Consider the following 23,420-nt stretch of genomic DNA (forward strand, 5'->3'; position numbering starts at 1 on the left):
ATGGTGGGACAATCTAAGTTTTATCTGTAGAGTTAGAATAATGATAAAATACTGGATACTGTTGTCTGTATGGTTCACTGCTATATCTCATCATCATTTTAAATGTCTGTATAATTTTAATTAATTTAAATTGTTAAATACTACTTTTACCCCAGGGACTTTTTTGAAATTAAATATAAAATAATTATATTTAAAAAACAGTAAACAGATTTATGTGTTATAATAAAATATGAAAATTATTAAACCTTCATTCTCCATGTTTGGCTAACCAAAAATATAAAGTTCCAAGACAGACTAAATGTTACCATCATGTCCACCACTAAAAATAATATCATCTAATAATACTAGAGATACAGCAATGAACCATACAGACAACGGTACCTAATATTTTGTCATTATCCTAACTCTACAGATAAAAATTAAATTGCCCCACCATCAGGGGGCTTCTGGTTCAACTTCCAGTTCAACTAAACATAAAGACTCGCAAAACTCCCATAAGCTACATTTGCCACCAGTCTATTCAGGTGGATATAGCACAGGAACCACAGTTTGCCAGAAGGTAACATCAGGCTTTCCTTTCTGTGAAAATCCTTGCAGCAGTTTGCACAATCTTCCAGCAGCCATCATCTTTGGTCTCTCAGATGATGGCTCAGACTCAAGGCGTAAGATCCACACTGGGTGGGGATGGGAGCCACCCTAACATAAAAATCTCATTCCCCATGTAACAATTCCATGGATGCAATGTCCAGGGTCCTCATAAAAATCACTACCGCCATAAAGTATTAATAGTTTATTATAGTTTCTCACAGTTCAATGGAAGTTTGCCAATCAGAAGTCATTTCAATCATAAGCAAAGCTACCTAGAAACACAGTTAACATTTTATTCCTATCAAATTACCAGGGAAACAGAATGAGGGAATGAGCCAAAGGTCAAATTCTCATGAAGAAGAAGGAGAAAGAGTTTTGTTATATAGCTATACATTGAGCAAGTGGCAGAGTAGATTTGACTTAAGTCTTTTCAACTCCAACTATCCTGACTCAACTACTATTAGAACTGCTTTGTATTTTTCCTTGGCTTCTTCCTCTCTTTACATCATTCTAGTTAGAATGCAAGTGCACATATCATTTTTTCTGCTGTTTTCTAGATTTTCTATGAAATACTTAGGTTACTCTTGGAATAAAATAAAATGCATTTCTTAAAATAGAAAAAATATATTTAGCTTACAAAATATTTCAAATTTTAAAACAAGAAAAACATCATTCTAAGGAAATAAATTTAGTTCTTGTTTCTTTGTATAGGTGAATATATTTGATATAAAATATTACTATGTTAAGGGTTCAGATTTCTCAAATTATCTCAAAACACATACTTAGACATGGACTATGGAAAGGTGGATTAGAGAGCAGTGCTGTTCCATTCCTAAAAGTCACCCATGTAACTATAAGAATTTGCCCAGGGCTGCTGCTGTGTCTCTGCGCTGACACTATCTCAGTTCATTACAAGTAAGTTCCCTCAGACTGGGTTCACACAGTAGAGTGGGAATGTTATTACCCAGCTCCTTTCACATGTTACTTGTCTATAGTTTTTTCAGGATTTTTAAGCTATTTAAAATTTAATTTTCTTTCAAAACTCACGTTTTGGGCTTTGCATGATCCTTCTTGAGCCAAGGACTCAAATAATTGAATAGCTGCTGTTATGTTTTGCATGCCAAAATTTCCAAATAGCAAAGCATCAGCCATTTTCTCCATAGCTTTTAAGTGTCCCATGTCAGCTGCTTTGGCAAAGAATATGTAGGCTCTGTTTCAAAAAGGTGAAGTTAGAAGTCTGATTTTCAAATACGAAATTTCCTGCTCCCTCCTTCATACTACTTCTAACAAGTAGGGCCTAATTTTCACTGCTACTAAAAATACAGTTTAGCTGAAGTCCATTACATCTCCAGATTAGTAGATATTTTTTTATTCTTAGATTAGTCTAAGGTTATAATTTCAAATATATCTGACAAATACTGAAGCTGCTAAAAAGGAGAAATATATATGATACATTAAGCTTCAAGCTTATGCACCAAATAAAGTGAAAAATTGAGTCACTTGTCCTAAAATAGCGAACTCTACCATGGCAACCCCCATTATATGAGTATTTGTTTTATAAAATGAACTATGAAGTATATAACAATATAATAAAAATCAATTAAAAATAATCGAAACTGGAATGTCACATCTAGGAAGTTATTATTATGAGAACAACAGTTCCCTTAATATTCTGAAGTAATTTTCTAAAACAGAACATATTCCTCAGTACATCAAAGCAAGACTGTGTGGAAAAACAATAACCAAACAAAAACTAATGGTTATTAGGGCTCTAGAGTCTGACCGCCTGGGTTCAAATCCTGGCTCTTCCACTTATTATTTTGAGAGCTTCAGGCAAGTTATTTAACTTCCTTGCACCTTTCTCATTTATGGGATGGGAGTAATACAGCACCTATTTCATAAGGTTGCTGGGAAGATTCGAAAAGATAATCCACATGAAGTGCTTGGCATAGCCCCTGGCACAGATAAGTACTTAATAAATTTAACTATTATTATTATTATTACTATTGTATAGATTCTAAAGTTTGTTTCTTTTAGGGTATGTATATTTTTTAAAATTTTATTTTATTATTAGTTTCAAGTGTACAGTACATTGGTTAGACATTTATATAGTTTATAAAAAAATCCCCCTGATTGCTCTTTCTCTCTTCTGTCTCTACACTTAGCCATATAGTATCATAATTAGTGGGTAAATGGTGTGAAAGTCTAGTGATTACAAATATAGATGCCATAGGACTGCCTAACACTGCATTTTTCTGAGCCGGTCAGAAATCACATGGACCTGATCTATATAACAAGTAGAGATGGAAAGCTTTGCAAGGTTAAAACTTGTGTCAGAGACAGAGAGTACTTTTGGGATTTATTTTTACTTTTATAACTTCTTTTTTAGTAGTGGTAAGACCAAAAAGCATTATCCTCTTCCTGTGATCTTGTCTCAAATGCAAGAAAAAACACACAAATCTACCAGTGCTACCAACTCAGAAGGAACAGGAGACTCAGCTTTATGTACCACCAGTCCAGGCTGATGTTAAAATAACCTGCTTTGAGTCAAAGGCTGGAACAGAATAGAATGGACAAAAAGGTCTGGAACTGAGTGATATCCAGGTAGGCATTAAGGTCCTGGATGGCAAAACAGAGAGTAGATTGCAGTGAAACAAAAAGAAGCCAGGAGGTTAAGAAAGAAACTAATTATGGTCAGAGCAAGCTGAGATTCTGGGGACAGGAAGGCAAATAATAAGATAGAAGGTGTCAAAGGTCAATGAATGCAAATGTTTGGCATTCAGAGATAGACTTGACATCAGGATACAGATTCCCTGAAGCCCTTATGCCACATAGCTTGCTGCTGCAACTACATAGCCTGCTGGGATGCTCAGACTATAAGGGTGCCAAAATGGACCAGAGCAGAGAAATCTGAGATGGGCTGCAGGAGCCAGCAGTATATTCATTCATTCACTGGTCCCAGGGAGCAGCAAAGTTGGCAAAACCAATCCCTCTGTGTGTCTTTGAGTCCGGTGGAGGGGTAGGTATCTAGGTCCTCTGTCAGGAAAGTCCAAGGTGATATAAAGAATACTAGAAGCAGGACCCGGGATTGCAGAAAGTTGTTGGTAAATTAGGTAGGATTAAGGTCTAGACTGCAATCCCCAAGAGAGAAGTAGGAGAACTGGGCAGCATGGGCAGATTCCAAAACAGTTCAGTTACATATCTGGATTATCTTTAAAGGATCTGGTATTGGATGCTAAATTGGGTGCTAGGGAAGGGAGCGGAGCTAAATGTATCCCTAGAACAATTAGAAACTTGGTGTGGGGCAGCATATCTTCAAATATTCTTTGCTGATGGGGAATAATTCATAGTGACAGTTAACCCTAGCTGTCACTGAGGCTTCTTGACTCCTTCAGACAAGTTTGTGTTTCCCCGACATGCTTGCTTAACATATGCATTTCTAATAGCACTGACTTTTTCAATAATTTTCCCCTCATACATACAAAGAGGCTAAGTTAATGAATGATTGAATAAATAAATAAGACCGACTCCCTTACTTCTTTCTTGTTGACTTTGGTGGAATTACAGAATCTTTTTGACCTTCCATTTCTTCCTCCATAATTGTGAGATAATAGTCTATGTCTAATAATATAATTGTAAGCAATGAATAATATTACACACATAAATGTCTGGAACATTGACTAACACAGAATATGCGCTAATAAACAGAAATCGAGGATGTTGTTATAACCAGTTTCATAGTTGAACGCTCCCTCATCCTCTACACTCTTATAGTCTTCTTCTCACTTCAAATTTTAAGAAAGAATTCATGGACTCTGCTGTTGCCCTATGTAGGGCTGGCTACTACAGCTCTGGGATGCTTCTTCCAGCACTGGTATGCCTAATCTGTGTGAAAATAAAAGATGCTTCCTTGTTGGGGGTTCAGAGCTCATTCTTTCTATTATTGGGTCAAGACATGCTTGCTTTCTTTTTTCTCACAATTTCCACTATCGGTTAGAGGACTAGAGATTTTTTAAAAATGCTTATCTCCTGGTTACTATGTGTCAGGCATTGTTCTAAGAGCTTGTTTGTATTATTCAGGGCAAAAGGAAGTTTAGTAACTTGCCCAGGATCACACAGCCAGTAAATAGTTGAGCTAGGATTTGATCCAAAGTTTTCACTAGAGACTTGAGGAGTGACTTCATGTTGTGCCCCCCTACTGAGGGAAGAAGTCATTTCTGACTCCCCTTTAGACAAATTAAACAAATGAAAAGAGAAACAATGGACATGGAATGAGACCATATGGGCACCGTTTGGTCCCCTCCCAGTGGTGTATTTGTGATCACCTCACTTTAACATCCTTGAATCTCTGTCCTCAACTTTTTAAAGGGGGAAGAATGAGGCTCTTTTAAATATTAAGGCTGTTCTGAGGATAAAATGGGATCACATACATGAAGGGTTTTGAAAAACAGAAAATGGTACACAAATGCCCAGTTAGGCAGAATAAAGCAGTCTAAAACAACAAATACTCTAATTCAAATAACATATACTTAATTTCATTTGTAAAAGTTAATAAACTAAAGCCAAAACAGGATATTTTTACCTGAATGCTCAGATAAATGCCTTAATTCTGTATTTCACTTAATGTATAGGAACTACAATTTTACATACAATTCTTCTATTTCTTTACTGATAATTTGTGAGATTCTTTAAAGACTATTCGATCCTATTAAAAACAAATTATGGGCAAGTAAGCTTATTTGTCATCCCAATAAACTTTTTATTTTTATTATTACTTTTTTAGCTTTCAACTTCATTGAGCTTTAATTGAAGTATACTAAAGTATACATATTTAAAGTGAACAATTAATAAGTTTACAGCCATGCAATCATTACCACAATCATAACAAACATTCGCATCCCCAATAAACTTTTAACAACAAATTAGATTTTGGATTGTTCTTTTTTCTCAACCTGGAAATTTAACTTAGTTTATGTAACTGGATAAAGACTTACTCTGCTTTTTGTTTTTGGCTTTTAGATTGCTGGAGAATCTTGATGCCCATCTTAAATAGCTGGTCTCCTTCATCTGTGAAATTTTTCTTTGCTCGCTTTTTTACTATATGTGAAAAACAAGGAAAAGTAGCATTATTTTTATGTTTTATATTTTAAAAAATAATACGCTAGCATATTGGTTTAAGTTTTGTTCTTATTTTTTAACCTCTGCATTTCAAGATCACCTCCCCTTTGGCTGGTCAGAAGGTAGTATCTGCTTACAAAAATACCCTTTTAAATCTTCTGTGAGAGGGTCTGGAGGGGGAAGAGACAGAGAGATGTTTCTTATGGTAGGAAGGAAAGAAATGTTCCCAGTCTGGGAAAGGGATGTAAAGTCCTGCAAGCAGAAGGCAGGAAGTAAGGCCTCCAAGAAGGGTTTGCCTAATGTACAACAACGGCTGGATCTTAGATATCAGGCTTTCAGTTCTCAGACTCCCTTGTCTGAGCATGGCCTATAAGCCTCAGTGCCATAAAATTCTAAGAGAACATAAGGACATAAGCAATAGGCATCTCTGAGATGACCAATGTGATCCTAAGATTGGAGGTGAAAATTTTACTCTGCTCTAGGCTCCCTCCTTCTCTCCAAGAACCTTTCTAAGACCTTTCTGTCCTGACAGAACTGCTGGGATAAGCATCAGGAATAAAAGAAGGCAGGGTAAGTGTGCCATACCTAGAACCTTGGGGAAGGCACCTGGAGAAAATCAACAACTTGCCTTGTGAGATGGGGGCTCAGATTAAATTTTATAGGTTAGAGAAAATAGAGAAACAGAACTTTACCTACTATAATAACGATATTTCTCAAAAATTTATATAACACTGCACAATTTTCAAAACATACCACCAGTTAACAGTTGGGGAAAACTGATTAAAGGGAGAGTCAGCCTTAGAGCCACACACCCCTCAACCCCCACACACAAACACACACCCTTTTACAACATTACAGTGCTCCTTGAAGTCCAATCCCTTCCTCTCTTTCACCCCTCCCCCAATCTCCTTCCCATCTGGCAACCCTCGAAATGTTCTCTGTATCTATAAGTTTGTTTCTGTTTTGTTTGTATATTTTGCTCCTTCGATTCCACGTATAAGAGAAATTTTATGGCATTTGTCTTTCTCTGACTCCCATCAGCACAATACCCTCTAGGTCCATCCATGTTGTTGTAGATGTCAAGATTTCATTCTTTTTAATTTATTTTTGTTATGGCTGTGTAATATTCCATTGTATATAGGTACCATCTCTTTATTCATTCATCCATTGATGGACACCCAAGTTGCCTCCAAATCTTGGCTATTGTAAATAATGCTGCAATGAACAAATGGATGCACATGCCCCTTCAAAGTAGCATTTTGGATTTCTTTGAATAAATACCCTGAAGTGGGATTACTGGGTCCTTCTTTGTCTCTTGTTATAGAATTTGTTTTAAAGTCTATTTTGTCTGGTTAAGTATTGCTACCTCAGATTTCCATTTTCATGAAATTTCCATTTCTATTTTCATGAAATATCTTTTTCCTTTCCTTTCCTTTCCATTTTCTTGAAATATCTTTTTCCGTTCCTTTACTTTAAGTCTATGTATGTCTTTTGACCTAAAGAGAATCTCTTGTAGGCAGCATATGTAAGGGTCCTGTTTTCTTATCCATTCAGCCACCCCATCTTTCAATTGGAGCATTTAATCCTTTTTCATTTGAAGTAATTATTGACAGATATATAGTTATTGCCATTTTATTAATCATCTTTTTGATATATATATTTTTTCTTCTTAAAGAAGTCCCTCTAACATTTCTTGTTTGGTGGTAATGAACTCCTTTAGCTTTTTCTTCTCTGAGAAGTTCTTTACCTGTCCTTCAATTCTAAATGATAGCTTTGCTGGGTAAAGTAATCTTGGTTGTAGGTCCTTGCTTTTCATCATTTTGAATATTTCATGCCCATCCCTTCTGGCCTGGTTCTGTGGAGAAATCAGCTGACAGTCATATGGGAATTCGCTTGTAGGTAAATAACTGCTTTTCTCTTGCTGCTTTTAAGATTCTCTTTGTCTTTAAACTTTGGCATTTTAGTTATGATGTGTCTTGGTGTGGACCTCTTTGGGTGCATGTTTGAGACTCTCTGAGTTTCCTAGGGTTGTATGTCTATCTCTTTCACCAGATTAGGAAAATTTTCTGTCATTATTTCTTCAAATATTTCAATTCCTTGCTCTTTCTCTTCTCCTTCTGATATCCTTATGATGTGAATGTTAATACAGTTGATGTTGTCCCAGAGGTCTCTTAAACTATCCTCATTTTTTGGATTCTTCTTCCCTGATGCTGTCCTGATTAGGCGTTTTATGCTACCTTATCTTCTAAATCATTGATTTGATCCTCTGCTTCATCTAATTTACTGGTGATTCCTTGTAATGTATTCTTCATTTAAGTTATTGTATTCTTCATTTCTGACTGGTTCTTTTTATCTTTTTTTCATCTCTATTTTTATGTTTCCTATCTCTTCATTAAAGTTCCCACTGAGTTAATCTACTCTTCCCCTAAGTTCATTGAACACACTTATAACCAGTGTTCTGAACTCTGCATTTGATAGATTGTTTGTCTCCATTTTGTTTAGCTGTTTTTCTGGAATTTTGTTCTGTTCTTCCATTTGGGACATGTTTCTTTGTCTCTTCATTTTGGCACCTTTTTGTGTTTGCTTCTCTGTATTAGTTAGGCCTCCTAAATCTCCCGGTCTTAGTAGAAAGGCCTTATGTAGTAAGTGTCCTATGGGGCCCAGTGGCACAGTCTCCCTGGTGCTCCAGGTGTGTCCCTTGTATGGGTTGTGTGTGCCCTCCTGTTGTAGTTGAGCCTTGGTTGCTGTTTGCACATCAGTTGGAGGGACTGACCCTTGGGCTGATTAGTTGTGAGGACTGGCCTGTGAGGAGCCAACCCTGTGGAGCAGGATTTACTTTAGCAGAGCTCTGTTGCCTGTCCAGTCTGCTCTTTGGGTATGTCCTCGGATGCAGCCCTAGGTGGTGCTTTGGGTCTGGTGGAAGCCAACTACATTGTGTGTCAGCCCAAGGGCCCCCCTGGGAGGGATCCAACTACAGGCCAAGTTCAGTGACAATCTGTGCACTATCTGGGGCCATCTGGCAAGAGACACCAAGCAAATCACAGATGGCCGCCACCTGTGCTGGGCTTAGAATTGCTCAGCAAGAGATATGGAGCACGCCAAGGCCAGATGTTGCTTGTCTGAGTTTTGTGAACCTTTGAGAGATTTTAGGAAAGTCTGCAGCATAAACCAAGACAGGCCATTTATATGGAAAAAACAGTGGAGGCGGCTTGGGTAGGCCAGCAAGTTGAGTGGAGCAAGGTTCTCAGGGAGCAGGGTTCTCAGAGTTCTCAGGGCGGGGTGACCTATGTTAGCCAGGTTGATGGAGCTCAGAAATGGTAGCTGCCTGTGTCTGCATTCCTGGAGTAGGGAGGGCTCAACAAAGGAACAATACCTTCTGCTAGCACTTCTGTCTGGGAGAAAGCTGCCCCTCCAGCCCTTTCCCTGAAGCCAGACAATTCAATCCCTCCCTGTATGTTCCTGTCACTCTTTGAGAAGCTGCCCCAGTGCTGGAGCTCAAAGCGAGGGAGTCTGTCACCAAGTAAGTCCATGCATGGGCCCTTTAAGAGGAAATTTGTGACTCACGCAGCCCTCTTTCTAACTCATCCACAATCTCCACTGGTTTGAGGGTTTTGGGGACTTCTCTTTCTGGCACTGGAACTCTGGTCTGGGGGACCCAGTGTAGGGCCTGGACCCCTTGCTCCTCTGGTGGGGGGAGACCTCTGCAGCTGAGATAGGCCTCCCAATTCTCAACTGCCACATTTAATTGTGGGACCAGTCTGTTTCACATCTCTGCCCCTCCTAACAGTCTCGAGGTGGCCTCTTATGTATGTCTCCAGTTGTAGGACTTCTGTTCAGCCAGATCTTAGGCGACTCTCAATGACAGCTCTTCTGTAATTTATTTGTAATTTTGATGTAGTTGTGAGAGGAGGTGAGAACAATGTCTACCTATTACACTATCATGACTGGAAGTAGGGCAATTCACTCTTGAAAACTTGAAACTTTTCCTGAAATCATATCTTAGCTCAGCTCCTTTGCCCTATCTTGCATTCCTCATTTGTTTAATGTTTCACCACAAAATCTAAAACCTTAACATTTAAACAAATAAATACCATCTAAATCATCTAGAAAAATAAAAGAAAAAAACTAATAAATTTATTATTTTGAATTTCAAGTTATAATTACATCTGAACCACATGAAGGATGATTAAGAGTTAAAGAAATTAACAGTGGAACTAGGTGATGAATACCTTTTAGTCGGACTAAAAATCAAGTGCTTTCACATTAAAATGATACAAAGAGATAAAAACGGGAAATCCTTTCCCCTGCATAAAATCTTGCTTGTACAGACACTGTGTCTTTCTTATCTAATTTCTATTTTATTTAATACAAACCAGCTCCAGCTTCTGGTTTTCTAAATAATGCATCAGAAGAGCTCTTCACATTTGCCCTTAATATGTACCAGGAAGATATAACCCCAGATAAGGAGGGAGAAAACAATCCATTACTAAAAATAACATTCCATCCAAGAAAGAATGACTCAGGAAAGAATTTAGTCAAATAAAGCTACAATCAACTCAAATACACTTGAATAAGAGCACGGATATTTACAGAAATCAAATTTATTCATACTCTCTCCAGATCATTGTCATTGAACATAAATACCTCCAGTGGTATTGCTTGCTAGTATATGGTAGACAAAGTGTATTAAAAGTAAAAAAAAAAAAAAAAAATTCCTATTCAAATATCTGCTGAGGAAAACTTGAAATAACAGAGATTCCAACTTACAAAGATTTAATTCACTATCTAAAACTCTTCATTTAGCAGAAAGAGATATGGATTATAAAACAAGAAGCAAAACCAAGATATGTTATAATAGGAGCTAACATTTATAAAGTACTTAGGCACCAGGCAATTTTCTCATTGACTGTTGGAAGTAGGAACTATTATCATTTCTATTTTACAGATGAGGTGATGTAGGCACAGAGAGGTTAAGTAGCCTGCCCAAGGTCATACAGTTGGAACCTGCGAGATAAAATTCAAATCTAGGCAGTCTGACTCCAGAGTCTATGCTCATACTCCTCAGAGTTACATCATATGCAGACCATGTGATAAACAGAAAATTACTATCAACTGGTGAGATTTTGCAAAATTGGTCCTAAATATATTTAAAAAATAAATTTCTTATAATTTTTATAAGTATTTTAAACAAAGGGTTGTTTATTTATAGTAATACTTCATTTATCTGACATTATTGAGAAATGTGTTTCATATAAATCATTTTTCCCATTAGGTGAGTCATCTTTCTTTTTTATTTTGACTGTTTTCTGATAGAAATCTATCTGAAAAGTATACAATATATTCTTTTACTTTCCCTAGCAGAAGATAATGAGCATGATTTAACCTGGTCTTGATGATTCAGAGCATCATTATACACACCTGCCAGTACCTGATCTAATTGGTTTGGACATGATTTTATAAGAAGCAATTGCTAGTGGGAGGCCTTGGATTGTGGCTAGCCCTTCAGTAATGAGAGGAAGTAGAAGGGCAAGAGGAAGATGGGACATGTTGTACTCATGGCCCTCTGGGAGGCAAGAGTGCCTACTGAAAGTGGCTGGGTTGACACTTAGCTGCACTTGCTTATTTGTACCACCTTAGGTTACTATTTCCCAAAGGGTACATAAGATAATTTTAAGTGGTATACATACAAACTTTAGAATTGATAGTTAATATATTTAATATATATTCATACTTAGATTCTGTTTGTGGCAAGTGATACTTATTTCCATTTTTTTCTTTAAAAAATTAACCATGAAATATTTCAATCATAAAAAAGAAAAATTCAGTAAGTAAAATATAACCTTCTCCTTTCACACACACAATTTAATATATGGCAACATTTTGCCTTGTTTTAGGTATCCCTGTAAGGAAATGATGTTATAGACACACCCCAAACCTCCTCCCAGTATAATTTTCCCTTGCTCCATCTTAGGAGGTAGAGCTATCTTCCTGAAGTTGCTGTGTAGCCAATATTATTTCTATACTCTATATAAATAGCATCATACTCTATATATTTTTGCAACTTGATTGTTCACTTTTTGAGATTTATCCAACTATCCGGATACAAGTAGATCTCATTCATTCACTTAAATCAGTGCCAACTGTCTGGTCAAATTCTTTGTATTAATAGACCAGTTTATTAATTAATTTCCACGTTATTTATCCTATCCATTTCAGGGACATTAGTTTTTTCCACTTTTATGCTACCAAAAGCCAATTCTGCAATGGAAATTGTTGCACTCACTTTCTTATACAGAGGTATGAGAATTTCTCCAGGATATACTTCTAAAAACACATGTGCTGAGTGTGGGGTATATGCATCCTAAACTCTACTAGATATTACCAAATTACTCTTCAAAGAGGCGTACCAAACTTAAACTCTCACTGATGATGTATAGGGGTTCCTATTTCATCACATTCTGGATCACTCATGGGGTTATCTGACCTAGCTTTGCTCATCTATGTAAAGTGGTAAATTTTTGCTATGAAATTTGCATTTCTGCAATTACTAATGAAAAGTATATTTTACTGGCCATTGGTTGATTTCCTCTTCAAAAAATTGTCTATTTATATCATATTCTCATTTTTTATCTGTTTTCCAATTGATTAAGTGTTTTTTTATACAACTAAATACTAATTCTTTGTTGACTGTATTTGTTTCAATACCTTCTTCCAGTCTTTGGGGTTTTTTTTACACTCTATAATTTTTTTATAATAAAAATAAAAGTTATGAATTTTACCATTATGGTTTTATTTTTGTCTTTTGGCATATGATATATGCCAATATCATATTTTTTCTAAAATAATTAAAGCTTTGATATTCACATTTAGTTCTTTAAGCCACCTAGAATTTACTTTTGTATATGAGGATGAGATCTGATCTTAATCTTCTTCCAAATGAGAATCAATTAACCTATGTACAATTGGTTTATCCTTTTCCAGTTAATATGTAATCCATCTAGGTCACACACCCATTTCCTCTGTATATATGAGAGTGATTCTAGACTCTTTTCTATTTTTGAATCCATGTGCTAACACTGTATTGTTTATATAAATATTTTATAGTAAGTATCTAGTAGTGCAAGTTCTACTTCTCATTCTACTTCAAAACGATCTTGGCTATTTTTAGACTTGTTTTCATACTACTTTTAGAATTAGTTTGTCAGATTCCATGAAAATCCCCTTGGACAATTTTAAAATTAATATGGCAAGAACGAATTTTGAGACTCTCATTCATAAACATAGTAACTTTTTATTCTGGTATTTTTTTTCTTCAATAGTTTTACAATTTTCCTTTTCTCAAATATCTTGTATATCTTTTGTTAGATTTATTCTTAGATATTTTTAGTTTTTATTACTATTTTAAATCATATTTTAGTAATTTCATTTTGATTTGTTTTTATTTCATGTAATGTTTTAATTTTTATGTATTAATTTTAAAATTAAGTAACTTTGCCAAACTCTATACTCATGGTTTAATAGATTTTCCTGAAGTTTTCAACATAGATATCATATCCTTGTGTATTGTTCATTTCAATAGTATGTGGTGATGCTCTTTCTCTCTTTTAATGCTTTTACCTTGCAGTCTATTTTGTCTGAAATTAATACCAGCTTTCTTTTCTTAGTATTACCTGGGTTATCATTTTCATTCATTTACGTGCAGTCTTTTTGTGTCATGTTTTAAGTATATCTCTTGCAAATAGAATATATCTGAGTATGATATTTCTATTTTAATCTAAGAGTCTCTCTCCTTACTCATATTTTCTTTCTGGGCTGCATTCATGGCAATTTCTCCTGATCTTTCATTAGATTTATTACTATTCTATTCTATAGTGTTTAATATTCTGTTTAACCTATACTCACTTAATTTAAATGAACATATTTTTCTTTTTTCTTAGTTCTATTTGGCTCTTTTGCATAGGTGCCTATTCTTTTTTTCACTATGCCTTGTTTTTTTTTCATATGGTTTCTTAACCATTTTAAAATATATTTATTCTATAGATTTTTTTTCACATTATTATTATATATCAAGATTTGGAGTGCTATGTCTTAGATCGTGTGTGTGTGTGCATGTACCCAGAAGTATGTGTATGTGGGGCGTGTATGTGCAAACTGACTCTCATTGAGTAAATTTTTTTAATTGGTGTATTTTATAAAATTTTCTTATAAGCTCGTCCCCAACAAGGCTTTTTTATGTAGGAGCTGTGGGAATGTTTCTCCAAAGTGTTGCTTCTGTCAGGTTTCCAAACTTAACATCTTGTTGCTTGAAGGAAATTTTAAGTTAACATATTGGCTTGAAATGTTCACCAAAAATATCAGGTGTCATAAATTAAAATTTAAATTTGTATAAGGTGCAGGGCTGTGGTGTAGGTTTTCCTAGAGAAACATTTTTCCGTGTGAGAGCCTAAGTGGAGGAAGAGCTTCCTTGGTATTTGCCAATAAAAGTGGTTGGTTATTTGTTTGTTTTTCCTAAATTTTCCTTTCACTACATGCATAGCTCTAGTCATAGCTCTATTCATAGATTTTCATTCCAATTCCATCTTCAAATATCCTAATGTCTTTTTGACTTTGCCAGCCTGGGATTTTAAAATCTAAGGCTCAACCATTACCAGTTCTGATCATGGCTTGTTGAAACATCAACTCACATGTTTATTTTTCATCATTTCTAGCACCTGGGAATTTCAGTTTCTTGTGAGTCCAGCTCTGCATTAAAAAATAAATAAAAATTTTGGTATACTTTAGGTATCATTTTTAGATATTTATAGCAGCAGGATTTTCATATTAGACTAGCCCACCATTTTGCTAGAATAGGATACCTTTAGTAATTTTCTTTTAAAATCAACTCATTTATATAAAACCTGTATTGATTTAAAGAAGAACTTTCAGTAATAGGGAAAGTATTAAATGGCATGCAGGCTGGGTTCCCTGGTGAGCAAACTCTAAGAGTTCATGGTGTTATTAAGAAGTGCCCTTGGGAACCATGCTTGGGGAAGAAGATAGATTGGGCAGAGGGAGAAGCTGTGATGCAGGTTGAATTAAACCCTTGCCTGACTACACAGGGTACTCTAGGCTAACATGGCTGTTTTAACTTATCCCAAGTTAGGCTGAGATGATCGGGCCTTCATGCTATTGAATTGATTAGTCCTGGGAAGTGGGCAGATCCAGAAAGAAGGCATAACATTGGGCTCTGCACCTGAGACAAAGGAACTGACTGCTGAAGGCTTTCTGCAAACTGCACTTCCAGCAATTGGGAAGCAAGTCTCTTATTGAAGGGGGCATCTAAAACACTGTACTTTACATCTTCCACATATACTCCAAAAGTCAGTAAAGTGAAAATCAAATGATAAACTTAGACTAGCTGGTCAGAGACCCTAGAAGAAAAAATAAAGAATGCAAAGATTAGCTTAAAGCAAGATTCCAAGACAGCCCCCTCTCCAATCAAGAACACAGTAGCTGAGCTCCGAAATTAATGATGATTAATTCCAAGAAATGCCAGGAAGAACCTTGTCAGGAAGGATATAGAAAGTAGTGTTCCAATGGCCTGCAGGAATAGGCTCCATGGTTCCTACCACATGATTAATTATTGATTTGTCTTGCTAACAATTTAATAGAGATAATTACTCTATTAGACTCAATTTTGACTCAGAAAGGAAAATTAGTTATTGAAGTTATAGTGATAAGATACCCTGAGGGAAAATGAACATGCCATTTGGAAAAATGTGATGGATGTGAAAGCACTGTGTTCAACAGTAAAACACTTCAAATGTACTCTAAAAATTTAAGGCTTATTTTTATGTAGCATCTATATTGTAGTATATTGTCAAGAATGCTGAACTTAGAGTAAGAAAATTTGAGTTTACAACCTAGCTCTATATAGAAATAATTCGATTTAATTCAGTAAATATTTATTTATATTAACTATGTGACAGATAAAATGCCAGGCGCAGATCTTGCCTTGAAGTAATGGGAGCACAAATGCTATTGGTTATATTTGAGAAATTCTAGGTAAAAGGACAAGTAGTAGAGGACTGAAAATAGATAAGTAGTTCCTCTCTTTCCAAGATGTGGAGAAATATATTCAGATTCTTGAAACAGCTTGATGTTCATCTCTTTCATTTCCAGAACAAATGATCATATATGATGATTTGTAAGCCTTGGGTTAAGGAGATATGATCATTAAGAATTAGGGTTTTTTGAGAATGTTAGGTTAAATCTGATTTCTCTCTTCTGAAGGACTGGTCAGTTTGAGGAATAGCATTTATATAGAAGACTTATATCTCATCTTTTATGATATCCTGTGTACAAAATGTTAAAATGGGAACTGAATGAGATTTGAGTTTAGCAATGTGTTTAGCCAGTTTATTAACCTTGTGCAACAAATATTTCTAGTTCATCCCACAGCTTGTGAAGTTCAAACCCTCCCTCTAAGAAAGGTTATTTCTCCATGACTTCCTCTACTTTCTCAACTCCTGATTCCATAGGTACTGTTTCTGGGTTGTTCCATATCTATCCACAGCAAAACTCAACATCACTTTGAGTTGTCACTCCCTCTCAAATATTCACTTGTACAAAGCATTTATGAGGAATATAGATTTTTACCAATGATTTTATATAGTAGAATGAGAAGATAATTAATTCCAATAACAAAAACAACTTTAATAGTCATTTTAGGCATATATGACTTAGAAATATCAGCTGAGTTCCAACTTTGGAGTTTCACTGGTTTCTCAAGTTGGCACAGCCAAACACCAGTTTTCTGGCTCTTTATTTCCACTTTTCCCATATTTCTTATCCCATTCTCTTTTATTCTCACTCTTGCAAAAATAGAATGACAAGATTTCTCTTTCTGGTTCTGAGGTGCAATTTCTTTCCACCTCTGAATACTTTGAAACAGCTGACATCAGGCTACTGGGTGGGGTTGGGAGGTGAGGGATCAGAGCAAGTTGTTTGCCTGCATTCTATCCACAAATGCTTATTAAGCCACCTTCCCAAACGAGGATAGTGTACACTGTACAAAGCATTCTGGCAAATAAAATTTTGTTTTCTCAACCTCAAAACATGTAGATTTTTATCTGGTTGATCAGTAGGTAAATATAATTTTGGAAATTTGTGGTAGATTATTGTGAGCTCCAGATTCTAAACTTGGCCTTGTGTTGCTAATTTCTCTAAAAAGAACTTGGGCAAAATATTGGAAGGCATGCTTATCAAAATTTTGAATAAAAGAATACTGAAATAGCTGATGAATTGGTTGATGCAATCAATAGTCTGGATTAATAATATAAAATGAACACAATAAAATTTAATAGAAATAAATGTAAAATGATACACTTAGATTCAAAAATTTGGATTATCATATAAGAATTGGAAGATACCTGGCTGTGATGGTCAATTTTATATGTTTGCTTGGCTAGGCTACAGTCTTCAGTATTAAATCAAACAGTAGTTGTTTCTGTGAAGGTATTTTGTAGATGTTATTAAAACTCATGAGCAGGTGACTTAAGTAAGAGAGATTATCCTAGATGATTTTTGTTAGCCTGATTCAATCAGTTCAAAGGCTCTAAGAATGAAACTGGGGATTCCCTGAGGAAGAAAAATTCCACTGTGAACAGTGGCCTCAGCTTCTGGACTGAGAATTCCAGCCTAGCTTTCATGACAAACTACCTGATGGATTTTGGACTTGCCCAGCCAGTCCCCACAATCATGTAAACCTTAATTCATAAATCCTTTAACACATATCTCCTACTGGTTCTTTTTTTTTTTTTCTGTTTGAACCCTGGCTGATACACTGGCTTAGTACCTTAGGTGAGAAAACATTTCAGTTTGCTCTAAGTTTATTATGGGTCATCACTGTAAGTGATGCCAAAAGCAACTAATAGAATCTTAGAAACAATATGCATGAGCCACAGTATTCAGAGAGGTAGGACAACAGCTCCATTATACTCTGCGTAGAGCAGTCCATAGCAGGATTATAAGCTTAGATGACCTCTAAAGTTCCCTAATTAATTATAAAATTCTGTAATTTTATTTTTAATAACTATGCTTCTATTACATACCACTAAAAATACTTCACCCTTTTAGTTCATGCCATTTCATTTTCTTTGTCTAGAAAACCTGGTGTGTCAGATGTCTTCTCATTGCCTTTCTAGATCCACTCCATTCTGTTCTGTGCCCCGGGCCACTAACCCACATAGACTGCATCAATGGACTCCCTTCCCCTCCAGCTTCTGGTTAGGTTTGGCTAAAAGGCACCAGCAGGTGCGATGGAGGGTAGAGAGTGAGGTAGGGATATTTTATTCCCTGGCTCCCTATTCTGGGTTGCTGCTGGCTGGCTTTCTCTCTTGACCTAAGGCCGAAGTTCTGTCAGAGAGCCCTCTCCACATACCTCTTGATTTCTTTCTCCGCTTTCCAGTAGACACTACTGCCCTGTTACTCTTCAAGTCTAGGAGTGGTAATGTTATTGCTGTTCCAACCAAGTGAGGACATTGTGGTTTCTCTACATCCTGTCTGCACCTTTATAAATAGTCCCTTTATTAAACTTTTCTCAAATAACTCAGTTTAAATATACCATTTGTTTCTTGTCAAAAGCCAAGTAACAGACATACCAACATTTTTATGTTGTATTTAGAACCAACTCTTCAATTGAGCAGTAAACCAGTGTTTTGGTATAAATATGGAGAAAATTACTCTTAAAATATTAAGAGTTAAAAAATTTTAAAATCTGTGTCGAAGCAAGATTCTTATAAACAGAGAGTAGGATCAATAAGAGTCCTTTCAGCTCCAAAACTAATCTTCAGCTCTTCTGCAATATTTTGATTCTCAATTTCTATCTATGGCTCTTATTAGCAGTAATCACTTTTCTGTATTTCCTTCTGTCAGAAGGACATATTTTCTAATATATGTAAAGCTCGATGAATGAATATTATGACTTGTAATATAGGGCTTCTCGAATGTCCTTGGAACACTTATGCAGGCAGCAATGAATACATGTACACTCCCTAGAGGCCTGGAGGAGAGAAAGATATTTTTTCAAAGTTTTAGGTTTGATAATTCAAAATATGAATTTCAAAACCTATTGCATACATTACAGCTGTTTGTTGTAAAATAAAAATGTTTTCAATTATTTAATTTCCCTTAAAACCTTCAAGTAAATTTGGTGCTCTGGAAATTGCAGTATTTTTATCATACAGTTCTATATTTTTCCAAAACTGTTTTGAGAAGCATGGGATTAAAATTTTTTGATATTGTGCCAACTTACTTTTGTGAGAGGCATATGGCATAACGGTTAAGAGCATCTAAGTTTAAATCTCAGTTCCCTTACCAAATATTAGTTTTGTGATGCTAAGCAAATTATTTTTCTGTGCTGCAGGTTTCACATCTTATAAAGTGAAGACAATAGGAGCCTATCTTAAATTGGTTAAAGCACTTAAAATAATATGAAAAATACTCAATTAGCATTACCTTATTATTTATTATTATTAGACATAATATAACTACTTTCATATATGGGTGATTTCATATAAGAGTGATTTCATTTGAAGGGTGACATCGTTTACTCTTTCAAACAGTGCTTAACCTCCACCTACCTTATTTGTGAAATTAATCATTGCTTTTTAATTTTTCTATCTAACTTACTGAAGTCCACAGCACACCAAATGCTTACAACTAGTGGGATTTCCTTTAGTACGTGTGTGCATCTCTGTTCCCACCCCTTGCATGCTTCCCAAAAACCTGAGTGCTTGTTCCTAAGCTTGTTTGTACCAGTTGTACTGTTATTGTAACTACAGAATTTAATTAAGCAACATGTAAACTAATTAAATATTAGTGCAAAAACAAAATGTGTTTCTGTGTAAAGTAATTGAAATACTAAGAAAAAACTTGATAAAGAAGAGTTACTAAAAATTATCCAATTTAATTGTAGGTGAAGCATCTGTAAATGAGTGGCTGTAAAAGTCCACAAATACCTGACAGGATTCTGCCAAGAGATTGCTCCATAAATGTCTTTAGCTCTTTGTTTCATTAAAAATCCGAGATGGGAAATAGATGATGTATTTTGAGTGTGGTTTCTACTAAAAATGCCAATCAGTAGACCTATGCTAAGTAAAATGTAGGACATGTCAAAAAATTATCAAAGGAAATGTTTTAATGTGTGTGCTTTAGATTTAAAATCCAAATATGTATATTACGTTTATAATGCTATTAAAAACTGATCATCTTAATTTTTCTCTGCCAAAATTTTCCTCTCTTAAATAAGATGTTAGTAACATAGTAATTCATATACATCTGTTAGAAAAGGGTAAGATTTCATGCATGAGATTTAAATAAAATGTTGAAATTGATTCTTAAATTTTGTAATTGAGCACTAGTTAACTCCTACACACAGAATTTATGCAGACATTGTTTATATTTTCTAGACCATTCTTGCATCCAAAATTTATCCACTAATCAGGTATGTCTTTACTAGGAAGAGTTGCAGATAGCTAGATTAGGGGGAAAAAAAGGGTATTACATTAATTTCAATTTTCTTTAAAGTATGAGGTTTTCTATTAGCAGAATAGCTGATAAAAGTTTATACACATAATTTTGGAGATTTTCCCCCCATGAGTCCTAATTATCAATATAAATTCATCAATATAAAGATGGAGATAGAAGCTGACAAAATATAAGGCTTTTGTGTATATAAATATTTCTGATTATCCAAAGGCTTTTCGAAAAGTAGCTCTAAATTTTGATTGTAGAGTACATAGTCACTTTAAATTTACATGTGAAAGGGAATTCTACTTACAATAATTTTGATTTCTTTTCAAGAGATCTTTATTTTGAATTCCTTTTATTCTTAATTTACGTTGATTCTTCTTTTTTTCAAAGACACTTTCTCTTTTATTGATTACTTTAACCAAGTTTCTTCGTTCCAATATATGTGATAAAAACTGTTTAATTTCATTCACTGATACCTACAAAGAAAAAGATTTTTGCCCATTTTTTTGTGTAACTTAAAAAAAAATAAAACAGGAAAGTAAAAGTTCATTTAGTCATGGCAAAAATACTAGTTTAATGAAATCACTCTAATTCCTTCTTTTTTTCAAATCAAAATGATAGATGACTTATTTCACTTTAAAAATTCATATCTTTTATGAGTAAAAACCTTTTAAACATATTGCATTGTCATCTAAAGTGCAGAGCCAAGTATTAAAACCTAAAAGTTATCAATAAAATAGGAGAATTTAACCAATTTTACTCCTCTATAGGTGAATTTTCCTGATAATATCAAGAGTGTGATCTTAAAAAAAACCCAAAAAAGATGGTGGTATTGCTTGACACAGTACAGCAAATCTATAATTGATAGAAAGTAAGAAAATCCTGTGACTGCCTAGAATAAAAATGTAAAAATATGTTTTCCAAAGTACTTTACAGAAATTGTATAATTAATCTATTTTAATTAGGGAGAGGGATTTGGAGGAGTTGTTTCTGAGTAGTAGAAAATAATGCAAATTTTAAGAGAGAAAATTTAAAAGCTTTATGGAGATACATATTCATGACTCACATATATACTCTTTCAGGGAAAATTTTATCAGAAGATTTAAAAAAAATTCTTTGTCAACTACTACTTCCAAAAAGAGTCAAGTTTTTAATTTGCTTTTTAATTTTTTTTTTCAGTATCACAATTTAAACTTCTTATTTCCAAGAACACTTTCTGGAATGCTTAACACCTTCTTATACGTAGCAAAGAGATTAGAGCAGTGACCCAGAGGCTAGAGCATGCAGGGACATGGAGCTAAGTAAGGACTTTCATTTATGTATGTATGTATTTATTTATTTATTTTCCATTGCAACTTTATTGTTTGCTCACTGTTCAGAATTTTCATAATCTCTATAGAATCAGACAAAACATGTTAGATAGCTCTCTCCTCCTGACATTCCATTTTATTTCTAACCAGACTCCTCTTGTCTCTAGTCTTTATTGGCATGATATTGTGCCAGTGTCCAAGGAGTTCCCAGGGGTTGTTCATTTTTATGGGGATGGGAAGGGATATATACAGAATGGCCCTCAGCAAAGCCATAGGTTTGTGTCCTGACCCCTAAAGGCAAGGACTTTTATTTTTAAACAGCTTTATCGATATATAATTAACATCTATAATTATAAATTGTACATTTAAATTATACAATGGTTTTTAGAATATTCACAGATTTGTGCAACCATCACCGTAGTTAATTTTAGAACACTTTTATTATCTCAAGAAGAAACTACATATCCTTCAGCTATTGCCCTCCCTATTCTTCTGTTCACCTTACTCCCAATCCCAGCAACCACTAATCAATCTATCTTCTATCTCTAGAGATTCCCCTATTCTGGACTTTCATATGAATGAATTTTTATACAGTATGTAGGTTTTTGTAACTGACTTTCACTTAGCACTGGCTTTCACTTAGCACAATACTTTCAGAGTTGATCCATGTTGTGTGCATCAGCACTTCATTCCTTTTTATGGCCAAATATTCATTATATGGATAAACTACATTTTGTTCATCCATTCATCTGCTGATGGACATTGGGTTGTTTCCATACTTTGTTATTATCAATAATGCTGCTCCAAACATTCATGTACAAGTTTCTGTGTGGATATGTAAGGACTCTAAGTATGATCCTTCCTATTGTTGGGTGGCCAAATTCAGCAAATAAAAATATAAGATGCCCAATCAAATTTGAATTTTACATAAGAATGGATTTTTTAAAACTGTAAGTATGTGTGAAATATTGCATATTAACAAATAGACCCACAATATACAATGGCTTAAAATCAATAGGCAGATGTTCAAGTCACGCCATGCTGTCATCCAGGGACCAAGGCAGACAGAGGCTGGCTTCAACATATGGATTCCAAGGTTTTGCTAAGCATTGATATCTATCAGACAGGGAAAGACCATGGAAGATCATGCACAGAAAGAGTTTTTTATTGTATTTGTTTCATTTTGTTTTGTTCTCTTTTTCTTAACAGAGAAGACCTGGAAGTAGCATGGTGCTTTTAGCCACTTTCTACCAAGTGAAACTGTCACATGGCTCTACTCAACTGCACAGGGATCTGGGGAAACATACTATCTGGTATCATGAAGATAAGAACATGGACTTTGATGAGCTTCTAGCATTCTCTGGGACAATGGGATAATCATGTTATTGCCATTAAAAGAAACAATTTTTTTCTCACTTCTGTTAGAATAGCTGTTATCAACAGCACAAGTAATAACAAATGTTGGAGAGGATGCAGAGAAAAAGGAACTCTCATACACTGCTGGTAGAACTGCAAATTTGTACAGCCACTATGGAAAATAGTATGGAAGTTCCTAAGAATCGATTTACCATATAATCCAGCAATCCCTTTACTGAGTATTTACCCCAAAGATTTGAAAACCCGTATCAGAAAAGATATTTTCACATCGATGTTCATAGCAGCATTATTCACAGCGGCCAGGACATGGAAGCAACTGAAATGTCCTACAAAAAATGATTGGCTAAAGAAGCTGTGGTACATATATACAATGGAATATTCCTCAGCCATAGAAAAGATGAAATACTGCCATTTGTGACAACATGGATGGAACTCGAAATAATCATGCTAAGTGAAATAAGCCAGATTGAAAAAGTTGAAAATCACATGATATCACTTATATGTGGGATATAA

At 35.0% G+C, this 23,420-nt stretch overlaps 1 protein-coding gene across 1 annotated transcript in view; it reads right to left on the bottom strand.

Annotated features, from left to right (window-relative positions):
* SEL1L2 (SEL1L2 ERAD E3 ligase adaptor subunit) overlaps positions 1-23,420 on the bottom strand; it is a 120,738-nt gene that overhangs the window by 55,895 nt on the left and 41,423 nt on the right. Inside the window, exons 4-5 of the mRNA XM_011370356.2 lie at positions 5,583-5,685; positions 1,636-1,798 (exon numbers count right to left, since the gene is read on the bottom strand). Of these exons, the coding sequence (XP_011368658.1) occupies positions 1,636-1,798; positions 5,583-5,685 (266 nt within the window). The remainder of the gene's footprint in view (positions 1-1,635; positions 1,799-5,582; positions 5,686-23,420) is intronic.

This window comes from Pteropus vampyrus, unplaced genomic scaffold, assembly GCF_000151845.1.
Source record: "Pteropus vampyrus isolate Shadow unplaced genomic scaffold, Pvam_2.0 Scaffold7, whole genome shotgun sequence".
In the NCBI taxonomy this organism is placed as follows: domain Eukaryota; kingdom Metazoa; phylum Chordata; class Mammalia; order Chiroptera; family Pteropodidae; genus Pteropus; species Pteropus vampyrus.